At 36.4% G+C, this 13,725-nt stretch overlaps 4 protein-coding genes across 5 annotated transcripts; 2 read left to right on the top strand and 2 right to left on the bottom strand.

Moving 5' to 3' along the window:
* Positions 1 to 1,325: 1,325 nt before the first annotated feature.
* Positions 1,326 to 2,956, top strand: LOC664474 (UDP-glycosyltransferase UGT5; the record flags this gene model as incomplete). Its single annotated transcript, XM_015982197.2, has 3 exons — positions 1,326 to 2,105; positions 2,150 to 2,592; positions 2,645 to 2,956. Coding segments are annotated over 3 exons (1,503 nt in total), but the record flags the coding sequence as incomplete, so codon positions are not given.
* Positions 2,957 to 3,097: 141 nt separating this feature from the next.
* Positions 3,098 to 4,378, top strand: LOC103313721 (macoilin-2). Of its 2 annotated transcripts, none has more exons than XM_008197753.3 (3): positions 3,098 to 3,357; positions 3,418 to 3,465; positions 3,513 to 4,378. In XM_008197753.3, the coding sequence occupies exons 2-3, from the start codon at positions 3,432 to 3,434 to the stop codon at positions 4,235 to 4,237; spliced, it is 759 nt and encodes a 252-aa protein (XP_008195975.1). In that variant the 5' UTR covers positions 3,098 to 3,357; positions 3,418 to 3,431; the 3' UTR covers positions 4,238 to 4,378. The 2 variants fall into 2 exon arrangements, with proteins under 2 accessions (XP_008195975.1, XP_008195974.1); XM_008197752.3 differs by having other exon boundaries at positions 3,414 to 3,465.
* A 1,181-nt stretch (positions 4,379 to 5,559) lies between these two features.
* LOC664472 (uncharacterized) lies at positions 5,560 to 8,125 on the bottom strand. The gene is made up of 5 exons (XM_064355646.1): positions 8,056 to 8,125; positions 7,954 to 7,996; positions 6,624 to 7,899; positions 6,086 to 6,576; positions 5,560 to 6,026 (listed from the first exon to the last, which is right to left on the bottom strand). Exons 2-3 carry the CDS (start codon positions 7,988 to 7,990, stop codon positions 7,166 to 7,168), a joined length of 771 nt encoding a protein of 256 aa, XP_064211716.1. The 5' UTR covers positions 7,991 to 7,996; positions 8,056 to 8,125; the 3' UTR covers positions 5,560 to 6,026; positions 6,086 to 6,576; positions 6,624 to 7,165.
* A 2,427-nt stretch (positions 8,126 to 10,552) lies between these two features.
* LOC664470 (uncharacterized) lies at positions 10,553 to 11,684 on the bottom strand. Its single transcript, XM_971393.4, has 4 exons — positions 11,605 to 11,684; positions 11,517 to 11,557; positions 11,208 to 11,467; positions 10,553 to 11,161 (listed from the first exon to the last, which is right to left on the bottom strand). The coding sequence occupies exons 2-4, from the start codon at positions 11,551 to 11,553 to the stop codon at positions 10,631 to 10,633; spliced, it is 828 nt and encodes a 275-aa protein (XP_976486.2). The 5' UTR covers positions 11,554 to 11,557; positions 11,605 to 11,684; the 3' UTR covers positions 10,553 to 10,630.
* Between the last annotated feature and the right edge of the window lie 2,041 nt (positions 11,685 to 13,725).

The raw sequence follows: 13,725 nt of genomic DNA, 5'->3' as shown, positions 1-13,725 counted from the left end.
TCTTGGTTGTCTACGCTAAACATTTTTTCAAAATGAAAATAATGATTACATAATAAGTTTTATCAATAAAAAATAGAGCTGTTAACAACGGAAAACTTATCAAAGAAAAATACATTATACAGACGCAAGTTGTGTTAAATCCGTTTATTTTAACCTACAGAATCTATGGTTCCTTTTTTTCCCCATCTTTTTATTACACCCTGTATTTGTCTTGAAGAACCTGAGGTACTCGATAATAACGCGTTCAGGAGGCAGAATAAATGCATCCAAAATCTATATACCTAGGTCTTTTTGGCGTAAAAGTAATTTTTAAAGAAATTTTTAGCTGCAAGAGCAATCAATAAACAAAATTTGTGGTAATTGAGATGAGTTGTTGCCAATTTTTTCACTAAAATTCCGACTTGGGGAAAGCATTAAGCAAAACCGTTTAAAAAAATCATTGCCATTGACGCTTTCAAGTTTAAACTAACCATTTCTATTAAATTATTGAATGAGTCCGAAAATTCAAAGTGATTGGTTTCTATGATAATTTTAATGGCTGACCTTAAGTGGACCAATCATATCCAAAAATATAAGTTGTCAATGAATCAAAAATCTAAAATGATTGGTTTTCTACGTAATTTTAATGGCCGACCTAAACGGCCCAATCAAAATGCTTACAAATTTTACAACAATCTTTACGGGGGTTACGTTAATTCATTAAAGGATGAGTCTGTCTTTGTTACATAGATTTTCATTGAGCTCTACCCTCCTAGGTAATGTTGGGCCGTCTGCTGAATGAAAATCACCAAAATTGGGATAATGAGAGGGAATAAATAAGAAACTGAAACTCATACTCAACATAAATAAAATTTTGAAATAAAATGCAATAGTTTCCTACTTGAACATTTTTCCTAAATTAAAACATTGACCCTTTAGATATTGTATTTCTTTTTTCAAATATTCTGTGTTTGTTTTGTTTTGGTTTTCTTTAAACGTTCTCTAAATTATTTGCTAACTTACTATTCATTTGGATGATTTGCTACATTCGTATCCCTTTTTTCCACAACCTTCATCCACGTGTAGAATACGACTATTAAAACGACTCACACAATAATATCAATCTCGTGTTAACTTACTTCAAATTAAATATAATAAAACCCAAATGACTGGTTGTTCAATTATTAATTAAAAAAACATTTAACTTTATTGAAAAATGGAGTTCGCATGTCATCGATGTTTTATAACTTATGTTGTACATTATTCTAATGGCTTGCATTTATTACATAAAAGCATCAAGAGTAAAATGCTGCCTTTCAGTAAAAATGTTGCTTTTGACAGTCTGATTCTGCAGTGTTATCCAGTCACAGTGTGCTAAAATTTTAGGGGTGTTTCCAATTCCTTCAATAAGTCACCAAGTTGTCTACCAACCAATTTGGAAAGAATTGTCTTTGCGAGGCCACCAAGTGACCGTTTTGACTCCGAATCCGTTAAATGATGCGAATTTGACCAACTTGACTGAAGTTGATCTCGGCTTCACGTACGACTATTTTCGAGAAAATGATATTGCCACAAACATGGCTAAAGATAATTACGCTGTGGATGCCACATTATGGCTATTTGACATGATTGAACACATAACTGAAGATCATTTCAAAACAGCTGCACATATTTTTAATAATCCCAAAACTGAATTTGATTTGATTATAGTCGAAACGTTGCACCCTCTGGTTTATAGTTTGGGTTGTAAGTACCGAGTTCCAATAATTGGAGTTTCTTCGTTGGGAGTTTTCTTGGAAACTCATGATGCGGTCGGAAACCCCACTCACCCGATTGTGGCGCCTGACATTTTAGCAAATGTTGAACACTTCTCCATGTACGAAAAAATTTGTAGTATTGTGCACAATGTGTGGTTCCGTATCGTCTACTATTGGCAAATCTTGCCAAGAAATGACCAAATTGCGAGAAAATACTGGGGCGAGTGTCCCTACCTTGGCGACATTGAACGAAATGTAAGCCTGGTTTTGGTCAACACTAACCCCATCTTACACCCAATTCGGCCCAACGTTCCCACGATTGTCGAAATGGGACAAATGCATATTACGACTAAAAAACCATTACCAAAAGTAATCACTTACTTTCATAAACAGTACTACATTGATACTTTTAGGAATTGAAAGATTATTTGGATAGAAGCACCGAAGGGTTTATTTATATGAGTTTGGGTTCAAACATCAGAAGCTCTAATTTGTCTCACAATACTGTGGAAATTTTAACTAGAACTTTCTCAGAATTGCCTTACAACGTTTTATGGAAATGGGAAACTGATACTTTCCTGAATAAACCCAGTAACGTGTTAACAAGTAAATGGTTTCCTCAGCAGAGTATTTTGGGACACAAAAACATCAAAGTTTTTATTACGCAAGGAGGGCTTCAGTCGATGGAGGAGGCTGTCACAAATAGTGTACCCCTCGTAGGTATGCCTTTTATTGCAGATCAGCCCTTAAATGTCATGAAAATGGTAAAAATGGGCATTGGCCGCAGCGTCAATCACAAGACGATGACCAAAGAAACTTTAAAAGAAGTTATTCTGGATGTTATAAAGAATGAAAAGTATGTCAGTTGTTTGAAACAATGTTCGAATAATGTGTTTATTTATTCAAAGATATAGAGAAAAAGCCAGGCAGCTGAAAGATTTATTTTCCGACCAGCCAATGACGGGTTTGGAAAAATCCATATGGTGGATTGAGTATGTGATAAGGTACAATGGAGCCCGACATTTGAGGAGTTCTGCGGCCGATATGTCTTTAATCGAGTATTTTTTACTCGACGTACTTGCCTTATTTCTGATTGGTTTCACGGTTTCTGTTTATCTCTTTTATTTGTGTATGAAAATCGTTAGTAAATTAGTTCGAAGAAGTAATAATAAATCGAAACAAGAATAAAAACAATTTTTTGTCGAATTCAATAAAATTTTTGTTGAAACACTTAATCACCCAGCCCACATTTAACAAGAGAAAGTTCGGGAAAAAATCCAAAAAGACTAAGAACCGATAGTGCACAGCGTCACGATTTGAACGAGCGGGACTGTTGTTTAGCTACACTTATGTGTCTTTTTACAAAACGTGATGATTGTAAAAATGGCAAAATACCGTAAAATCAGTTCAATTAAACACTTAAAAGCAATAAAAAAAAGAAAGTACCTCGGTCATATAGAATGTCTGCAAAATATAACTTGAAGCGTGACAATAAGTTCATGATTAGGTCTTTTTTCAACCCCAGACTCCTATTTCCAATTTTACTATAAATAATCGCGCTCGTAAAAGTGTAGACAGTGTCAGCCAGACCTCAAACAAGCAATTACCTCCAAATATCCAAGTAAGTCACTGTTAATTATTAAGTTAACTTATTTCCCAAATTAAATTATTGTGAAGACAGGTACACAAGATACAATGTTCCGTTTCATCGCCATTGCTGCTTGTGCTTGTAAGTAAATTCGTCCAAAGTAACCCAATAAAGTAACAAGCTTTTAGTCGCTGTCACTTCTTCGTACCCTTCTCACGAGGACTCATCAGCGGAAGGTTCCTACCATCACTACGGAGGTGGAGGTTTTGGCCACTCTGGCTCTTACTCCGGCCATGGTTACGCCACGGGTGCTGAACTTACCAGCCTAGCCCACACTTCCGCCCTTCAGGCCAACTCTGCGGCCCAAAACCAGATCACAGCAGGCAACCAGGCCGCCTATGGCATCAAAAGCACCCTAGCTCAGGCGGCTCAGGGCGCGGCAACCACCGCTCAAGCTGCTCTCGTCGGCAAGCAAGTCTTGGTCCAAGAGCTGCACCACCAAGTCCAAGCGGCTCAGCAGCAGCTCCAGGCCGAAATCGCTCAGTACAACAGCGCACAGCAGGCAGCTCAAGCGTCTCAGGAGGCCAATCAGCAGGCTCAGCAACAAGTCAACACTCTGAGTGCAGCTCTGGCCGCTGCTCAAGCCACTGCTGCGCACACCAGTCAAGCTGCAGCAGGAGCGTCAAGTTCGGCGGCCTCTCAGCACGCTATGGTGACAGATGCCAAGACGAGAATTGCTCAGTTGACTCAGCAGTTGGAGGCTGCTATCGCAGACTTACAGGAGACTGAGGCCGCGGCTCAGAAAGCGGCAGCTGCGGCTCATACGGCTCAGGCTAATGCTGCGGCTGCGGCCAATGCTGTGGCGTTGGGGGCCAAGGCGCATGGACATGGGGGGGCTGGGAAGTTTCACTAAAGGGGTTAAGAGATCAAGACTTGTATTTGTATTTTATCTCATTTATTCTATCTAGTAAATAAACGTTGTTTTTGAAAATTTTGGTTTTAATGGAGTACCTAATTCAAATTTTATGTGAAGTCAATAAAACATCATCCGGAACATTCCATTTCGCTCTGGTACCTTTTTGACCACGCAAATTAGTAAGCATGCCATAAAATCGCTTAATCTATTAAAGAAAGTCAACGATTCGGAACGGAATTGAGCTTCATTTACACTAATTTGAATTGTTTTGCCTCTCAACGATAACTAACTAATAAAAATGAGGTTTTTATTAGTATTGAACTCGGTATTGAATTAATAAGTCAAGGGAATAGAAAGAAAGGACATTCAAAATATAACATTTCTGATTCACGGGTAAAACTAGGAGTATCATGAATAAAATTAAATATTATCTAACATCTAACAACAGCAACTAAAATGATTTAGGCTAAAATTAAAAGTTTTTTCCTATTTTGTTTTTTTCCGAAAAAATTGTTGAAGGAAAATTAAAAAAATTCATTATTATATCCCTGATAAACCTCGAAATCTTTATAATTCATGTGAAATAGTACCTATTCGGTCGACTTTGTTAGGTTTTTGAAATAATTATTTCCTGCCTCAGAAAAAAATAACGTACATTCCTTCCTCATTTTTCTGTTTTAAAAGTAAATAACTTACTTTTATAGAGTATTTAAAAAGTTGAAAATAGTAGATTGTTTAACAAGTAAAGAAAAGTGACGATATTCTAGTGAGCTTTTGCTATGCTCGTGAATTATGTTTTCACACGCTAGAAAACTCACTTTTTTCGTGTATTTCAACTTCACGAAAATTATGATTTTACAAATAAAAATTGTCTTGTTCTTATTAGCAAAGTTATCCCCACCAGGCATTTGTTTCCTTAGTGATAAAACATCACAACCAACTAAACAAATAATTTTCGAAAAAGCTTTCAACTAAAATGAATCAAAGCGAAAATTATGAAGAAATTCTGCAATTGGTAGCAGAAGCGGAGTTAGATTTACTATCTACAAAGTCTAATGCAAAATACAAAAAAAAATTACCAACACTTTTGTAAATGGAGAAGTGAAAAGAATGTGGAAGAAGCAAATAAAAATATTCTAATTATTGAAAAGTGTTGCAAATAAAAAAAGTGTTGCTAACAAGAAAAGTTCCACTGTTCTTAATTATTTTGAGTTAAACAATGTTATTAATTTCTATTAAGTACATGAAAAACAATATTTTTTATGAAGCCGTCGAGAAATATCACATGAACAACACTTGGTGTACAAACAGACATTACCTACTTAGAAATATTTTATTTAAAGCCGTTACATTTCACTTACATTACATATCATCGGTGATAGAATCTGGTGATTGGTGTGAATTTGCGGCAAAAATTTTACACAATACCTATTAAATCTAAGCTTATGTTAATTAATATCTTTTTTATTTTAACACAAAACTAGTTTTTATTCACACACTTAAATGTATTGTTTGACAAAGATAAATAAGAACCATATCAAAAATTTAGTGGAATCTGGACTCAAGACGAAATTGCTGATTATTACCTCCATGTTTCCAGTATGCGATAATGCCAACTCCTGGTACAAAATTTGACTCAGGTACATCCAAAGCTAAATTATCTTGACAACACACTATGGTGTGATCTGAGGTAATATGCCACAGCTGATTAACTCCTCTGTGTTTCACGTGGTTGGTAATAACCTTTGCACCACAAATTGGACCATTTGCAGTGTCTAAAACACCTCTAAAACAATTTATTCAAAGAATTTATTTAAACCTCAGCATCTGATTTAATTATTATACCCATTTCCCATGTTTCTAATAAAAAATCTTCCATAATCAGTGCTTTCCAATAACCATTTTTGCGCTAGAATACCTGTATAACGTTGCAGTTTAACTTCAAACTCGGTGGCGTCTAATACCAAGTTAGACTTTGTGTTTTTGATGATAACATATTTCTCGTGTGTGATTTTATATTTAATTTCAGGATAGTTACAAACAATTAAGCTCATGATGAAGTATAGTACCTACTTTTTATATGTATATTGTAACACCAACTGTAGGCACTGGTAGAGTATGTTAAATGCTAAAATTTTTAATCGCTGTTTTAATAAGTAACAGTTTCTTATCACAAATTTAATATTTGTGCCAAAACAATTGCACAATTGCACAATTGCACACTTCTCTCTGAAGCATTAGGTTAACAGAATAATATCTTTCTTAAACAATTAAATCATGTCTGGTTTGCAGTTTTGTAACGTATTTATTTGAGATAAGTTAAGCATCTATGCATGCTATAATTAAATAAGAAAGTTAAGATTTATATTTTGTTTATACCTACTTCTATTTAATTTCAGCAAAGTTACAAATAATTAAGCTCATGATGAAGTATAGTACTTACTTTTTATATGTATATTGTAACACCCTGTTTAGGCAGGGGTAGGATATGTTGTTTGATTTGTTAAATGCTGCTCTAAATAAGTAACGGTTTCTTATCACAAATTCAATATTTGTGTCAGGACAATTGCACAATTGGACAATTCTTTCTGAAGCTTTAGATTAACAGAATAATATTTTTTCAAAACAATTAAGTCATGTCTGGTTCGCAGTTATTTGAGATAAGTTAAGCATCTATGCATGCTATAATTAAATAATAAAGTTAAGATTTATATTTTGTTTATACCTATTTACCTACCTCGGCTTAAACATATTCGTCGACCTACTCCTGTATTTTTTTCGACGTATCGGAGAAAATATCTAGTTTTTCAACGCCAAATTAACGAGTATTATTATATGAAACTGAAGCAAATTTTAAAACATGCAATATATTTGCGTCTAAAATGAGTATTTACAGAATGTATGATACACGATGCACCTTAACAATCAATGATGATATTCTTGAGCACCATGCTCATCAATCTGATTACTCGCACTGTTGACCACCGCCAGCTGGGCCGAAGCCGCCGCATTGCTCTGAGCAACCTGAGCAGCAGCTGTCGCCTTCTGAGCCGAAATTTTGGTTTCCTCCAGTCCAGCCAACGCCGCATGCAACTTCTCGTGAAGTCTGGCCAACCGCTGTTGCGCCTCTTGAATCATGTGATGCTGACCGGCGGCGGCAGTGGAGGCGGCGGCGGCGGCCCGCTCGGTCTGCGCCACGGCTTGTTGCACGGCTGCGAGGGCGGCGGTGGCGGCGCTCAGCTGCTGTTGGCCTTGCTGAGCGGCGTTTTGAGCGGCACTGGCGGCTTGTAGCGACTGCTGATACTGCGCCTCTTCGGCTTGTAGCTGTTGGGCGGCGTGTTCGATGTCTTTCTCGAGGTTTTGGACGATGACCTGCTTGGCGACGAGAGCCACCTGGGCGGCGGCGGCGGCCTCTAGGGCGGCGCGGGCGTAGCCGGTTTGGGCCCCGAGGGCGGCTTGCAAGCCGGCGGTTTGTTGGTTGCGCACGGCCGTCTTGGCCTGGAGAGCTGAGGAGTGGGCGAGGCTGGTGAGCTCAGCGCTGGAGGAGTATTTTTTGCCCCCGTGTGCGGAATAGTCGCCTTCGAATTCGATCTGGACCGTGGATTGGGCTTGGGGTTCGGCAATCGGGCTCAGTTTTTGTTGCTTGGAGGAAGCGGACGCTTCGAAAGAGAGTTCGATGAGCGATAAGAGGAGGAGGAAGAGAGTCAACTTACCTAAGATTGCGACCGCGACAACAAAAACTCTAGACATGATTGCCTAAAAATTATTTTTTTTGTTAAATATTTATTTAGTTTGAAAAATGTTAATAATCTTACGAGAACTGGAGGAGGTGCTGGGTTAAAAGCTGAGGAGGTACTGGTGTTTTTGTGATGGTACCACCTATTTTTATACAAGTAGCTTAATTGCAACCAACATGCTAGTGATGGTTATAATTGATGGTTGGTATTAATTTACATTCTAATCGGATTTCAATGCATTGAAATAATGCACTGGAAAATTATTCGAGGGTGTTCCTCGAATAAAGATTAAAGAGTCTTGTGGTAAGGATCTGACAAGAATGCTAAGAATGTTGCATGTTGCATATGAATTTATCAGATTTCTTAATTGATGATTTTTTAATGATTTGGGACAAGCAGACCATGGCGTTTTAGGTGATGTAATGGGTTTTTAAGATTCGTTTGATTGGCCGGAAATGAAGAAAAGTTTATTCAAAGAATGGCAAATTTATGTGCTCAACATTGCAAAAAGCTGAAAATATTTAACTGATTTTTGATGTATTTTAAAAATATGCATGTAAGCCGGATCTGATCAGTTTTACAAATTAGACTACCTTAAGCGACAAAATTCTATGCTAAATAAAAACAGGGCAGCATTTTCTGTTTTAGGTTTTAAAAGTATTGTATATGTTTTAAGAATAAAATTGTATTTTATAATTTCTTAGTGTAGCGCAAAGATCGTTTAGCAATTCACAAATAAACCTCATTTATCAACCCAAATTTGTGCTAAAAAGTTTTTTACATATTTAAAAATACTTTAACTACTTAGCTTCTTTAATATTTATGTGTTTGCAGAAAATGCATCAAAATAATTGAATTTAATTATTGAGAATGGTAACTCTAACTTCTTCCAGAAGTTTTCTAGAGATATTAAAAATTGTTATGGGAAATAATCAATAGAAACGGCGTGCAAATCGCTAACAACCATTTCATTTATTTCTTGCTTTACTTTTCTCGTACCCATTACACTTATTACTCGAAGTGACCGTTTAATATAAATTGATTTTTAACAGCCAATCAACAAGCCCACTCTTCAAATAACATTTTTCTGCTCAATCGAGTTTAACGACCGATCAAAAACATCAACACAGTAATCTAACAAAAAGAAAATGATTCATCACTTTCTCAATTCGTACAGTCAGCAAATAAGTGTCTTCATTTTACCAGTGAGAAGGGACAAATCTGCACATAAATGCCTAGATTTCAACCACGAATAATCAGTTTCACAAGATGCATCCTCAAGTTTTTATAACAATCACAGCACATTTTTGTAAGAGTTGGGTATTTTTCATTTAAACAATTGGAAAATTTTAATTGTAGATTTGGGCCATTGTGGCAATGTTAACTTTCAACTGTCGGCGGCTAAATTAGGCAGTTTGGCCAAAAGCTCGGCTCTGCAAGCTCAAAATTTTGTTTTCCATCAACAAATACTAGAGTTTTCTAGAAAATTGGTTCAAGCTCAATCGGCTCACAATGTACGAAACTACTTTACGGTGATGCCGATTTAAAAAAAGTTTTTTAGAACTCTACTAAAACTCAGGCTATTCTTGCCAGCAAGAAACAAGAAATTCAAGCTTTGAAAAATCAGTTAAAACATGCGGAAAAAGTGCTTCAAGCTGAAATTACAAGACACGCACAATTGCAACGAGTGTCTGAAATTCTTTCAAAGGTTGCTAAAAATCTGCACAGTCCAACGCATGCACTGGCCACCATTATCCACGACGTTAAACGCAACAAAACATGCAACGAGGATATTAGTTTTGGTAGTGGTTTTCATTAGGAAAAATGTAAATGAACTATAACGTTTCTCAAAAAATGTAGATAATAATTAGCGAGAAGAGAAAGGTTTCGTGCATAGTGCCTGGCAGATGTAACCAACAATTATCCTATTTTGCTTTGTTTGAAGAAGCTTCCTACATTTGTAAATGGAGAGTTTTAAGTAATTATAATGTGTAATAGATTTTTATAAAAACTCGGTATGGTGTCCAATTAAATGGTGTTGCATTTCTTTACGAATTGCTTTTATTTTTAACGCATGCCAGGATAATAGCTTCCGAAGTGTGCTTGGTTCCTGATCTCACTCTCATTAATTGCGTTAAGAGCTACAGCAGTTTCCGCTATGTTTAATAAATAGGTCGTACAGATTGAAAAATTTGCATAATACTTTTAATTTAATTGTTTCGTTTTTACAAAGACATAATGCGGCTAGAAAGAATTAAAGTTCCTATACCTTCTGTAAGGAAGATACGAGTAATTTACCAAAAGTTTGATATCATACTTTGTCACAGTTTTATGCATGTTTTACGTAATAGTAGTTGCCTTTTTGGATACGTAATTTGTGTAAATAAATTTAGTTCAAAGTTTTAAATTTTTTTAATGTCGTATTTAGTCGTATTTAAACAAAAATCCTAGGCTTCCAGAATAACCTTTTGGTTTATTTGTGTGTTTACTCATTCTATTTTAAATTTGTCTTCAACTTTATTTTATTATTTATTGCAGTTGTGAATTTTTATGTTGTTTGAATAAAACCACATAATAATTTTAAATTTGTTTATTAATCACAAGTACATGAAACGAGGATGGTTATTTACAGATGAGTGACACTCAGCCCTTCTCATTTATGACCCGCTTGTTCGTATACTTGTCCTTCTAGCCCTCCAGCGGCCTGTTCGTAGCCATGCCCATGCCCTTCGAGTTCAGTCTGGGCGGCATTAGCGGCGACATCATTGGCGGCGGCGGCGGCATTACTTTGCGCAATATGAGCAGCAGCTGCAGCTTTCTGGGCCGAAATCTCGGTTTCCTGCAGCCCAGCGAGAGCATTGTGCAGTTCCTCCCTCAAATGGGCCACCCGTTGCTTAGCCTCGTGGATCATGGCGTGCTGGGCGGCGGCAGCTCCGGCAGCCTCGGCGGCGGCTTTGGCGGCGTGTTGGGCGCCTCCCTGGGTGGCGGCGAGGGCGGCGGTCAGGGCGGCGACCTGCTGTTGGGCCTGCTGGGCGGCCTCTTGCGCTGCATGGGCGGCGTGTTCCGTGTGCTGGTACTGGGCGATTTCGGCTTGGAGCTGGTGCTCGGCGTCGTGGAGCTGGTGCTCGAGGCCTTGGACGATGACCTGCTTGCCGACGAGGGCGGCTTGGGCGGTAGCGGCGGCCTGGAAATTGTGAGTTAAGAGAGGGTTGGGGTGGATGGGTGAGTACCCCAAGGGCGGCCTGCGCTAGGCTGCTTTTGGCCCCGAAGGCGGCTTGGCTGCCGGCGGTGTTTTGGTTCTGGACGGCTGACTTGGCTTGGAGGGCCGAGGTGTGGGCCAAGCTGGTGAGGGCGGCGCCGGAGGAGTAGGACTTGGATTGGCCGCCACTGAGACCTACACTGACCTCACCCACGTGGGTGCCTTGAGCTTCAGGTTCACCAACTACAATCTTCAGTTTTTGCTTTACGACCTTTGAGGAGGCCAAAGCAACTAAGGGTTTGTGTTAGGAAAAGTTTTTTTGGTCAAGTGACAGACTTACCAACGCAAGATGCAAAAAGAATGAATCTGAACATCATGGAACTGCAACAATTTTTGGTAATGTCTGTGGGGTTTTGGTTAATACTTACTTGTCCCAACTGGTGGTGGTATACCTATATGAGAGATCTAGTCGTCACTGATGCTACAACACTGCCAAAGAGCTTTTATATGGAAGAAGGATGAGTAGGGGGATTGTTATTAATGAATATGCTTCGAAATAATACCAAGTGTAACTGAATCAATTAAAAATGGAAAAAGGCACACACCGTGAATAATTAAAGTAGATTGTACATCTTTAACTAAATTCGTTTTATGGTCAATTTGCCAATTTCGTAACTTTGAATAAAGTTGAAATGTTAGATAACAGGGGCGGTTGCATTTGGCAAAAACTTGTTGCAACTGACTTCCTTCAGTATTACTAAAGATTGTTTCCATTAAAATTATGTCTGCACTGTAATATTATAAAATTACAGATTTAAAGTGTTACTTGGATAGTGCCTTCGGCTCACGAAACATCGATAGAGATAAGTACTTGTGCTTAACAATGCTATTATTAGCAATAGTATTGTACTTTTACCAATTTATTGTCTGTTTAAGTGTTTGAATAGTGATGATAGCAATTGCCGTTTTACTGTTGTAAAGTGATTTGAATTCGTTTCTGAGGAAGCATATGGTTCGATTATTTTGCAACTTTCTATAGTTGTATGAAATTTAATTAAACTTATTCCAGATATACAATTTAATAACCATGATGAGAATAATAACACAAATTACTTTCGTTATGAATCTCAGAATCAGTGTTAATTTGTTAATGTTTTCAACGTGCACGATATTGTTGTAAAACGAACAAGTAGACATACTATTCTGATGGTATTTTGCATCACTGTTAATTTTTTTTTTTTTTTTTTTGGAACAACAAAAAGTTAAAACGTTATTTCTTGCACTCCGGGACTAAAGCTGATACTTTACATGGACTATTAACTTTCTAGGGGGTTCAGTTCATATTTAATCCCTAGGGAATCCTTGTACACAGAAACTAAAGTATCTATTTTAGTCTCGGGAGTGCAAATAAATAATTTTAAAGTGCAAGAAATAGCGTATATACTTCGAGACCGAAGTGTCTAAATTCCTTGGGTGATTGTGGCTCTCGGGCCTTGCTCTCCACTCCACTCGCGGGATTAAATATATATAGTATAATATACTATTAAAACAAAAATAATAATTATGGACGTTAGAATTTACATAAAGCAAGTATTTTTTTGAATTTCGACTTAATTCCAAATGATTAACCAAACATTTTTTTAATAAATATTTAGTTTTGTTGATTATTTTCTGTTTTGTACAAAACACATTATTTGCTTTATAAAAATTAAAGGAAAATATACGTACACATTAGCCCCCAGACGATGTCATGTTTTGAGGTGAACTGGTCATAAATTTTGGATTTTTATGTAAAAGAAGCATTTGTGTTACAACTGAACCCTATTGACAAAATTTGAGCTAAAAGATTCCACTATTTTATACAATAATGCAGCCCTTTAGGAACTACTGTGTACTATATTCTTTTGTATTTATTATTTTGTAATAGTGTTTAGTTTGGTTGAATTGATTTATTAGAAATACTTAGTTTTTTTATATTAAAATAAAATTTTATATAAAGTGCAAATAAATTATTAATATGTTTTATTATTATTAATAAAAAATGATCTTTTAAAAACATATTATAATGAATGTGTCACACTTTTAAGCAGATTTAAAGCAGATTATTTTGCAAACAAAATACTTATTTGTAAAATAATAATAAATTAAATAAATAAATTAATTAAATTAATTAAATTAAAACTGCCATACTATCGCATACTCTCTGGTTAAACTATGTGTAAGTTTTTTTTATGCATTATTGTATAATTAGTTGCATAAACTACTATTAAGTTTGTAACACTTTTTAAATAAAAAATATACAAAGTATTTTCAATAAAAGCTTTGTTGATCGTTTCTATACACCAAATTTTTTACAGAACTAAAAAAAATAAGCAGAGATATCTAATTACCTATTTTTAGAAAGCTACGAAGATATATATTGTAATTTTTTAATAAATGTATATAAAATAAACTTTAAACAATGAATAAAATAACATGAGTGTCAGAGTTTTTATCTACAGACTCGCATCTCCAGCTTCTGACCTGACCTAAGGATCACTTAAATAGTG

Source organism: Tribolium castaneum, chromosome 3, assembly GCF_031307605.1.
Source record: "Tribolium castaneum strain GA2 chromosome 3, icTriCast1.1, whole genome shotgun sequence".
NCBI classification, from domain to species: Eukaryota; Metazoa; Arthropoda; class Insecta; order Coleoptera; family Tenebrionidae; genus Tribolium; species Tribolium castaneum.
The sequence above is the reverse complement of the archived record's forward strand: the minus strand, read 5'-3'. Positions and strand labels throughout refer to the sequence as shown.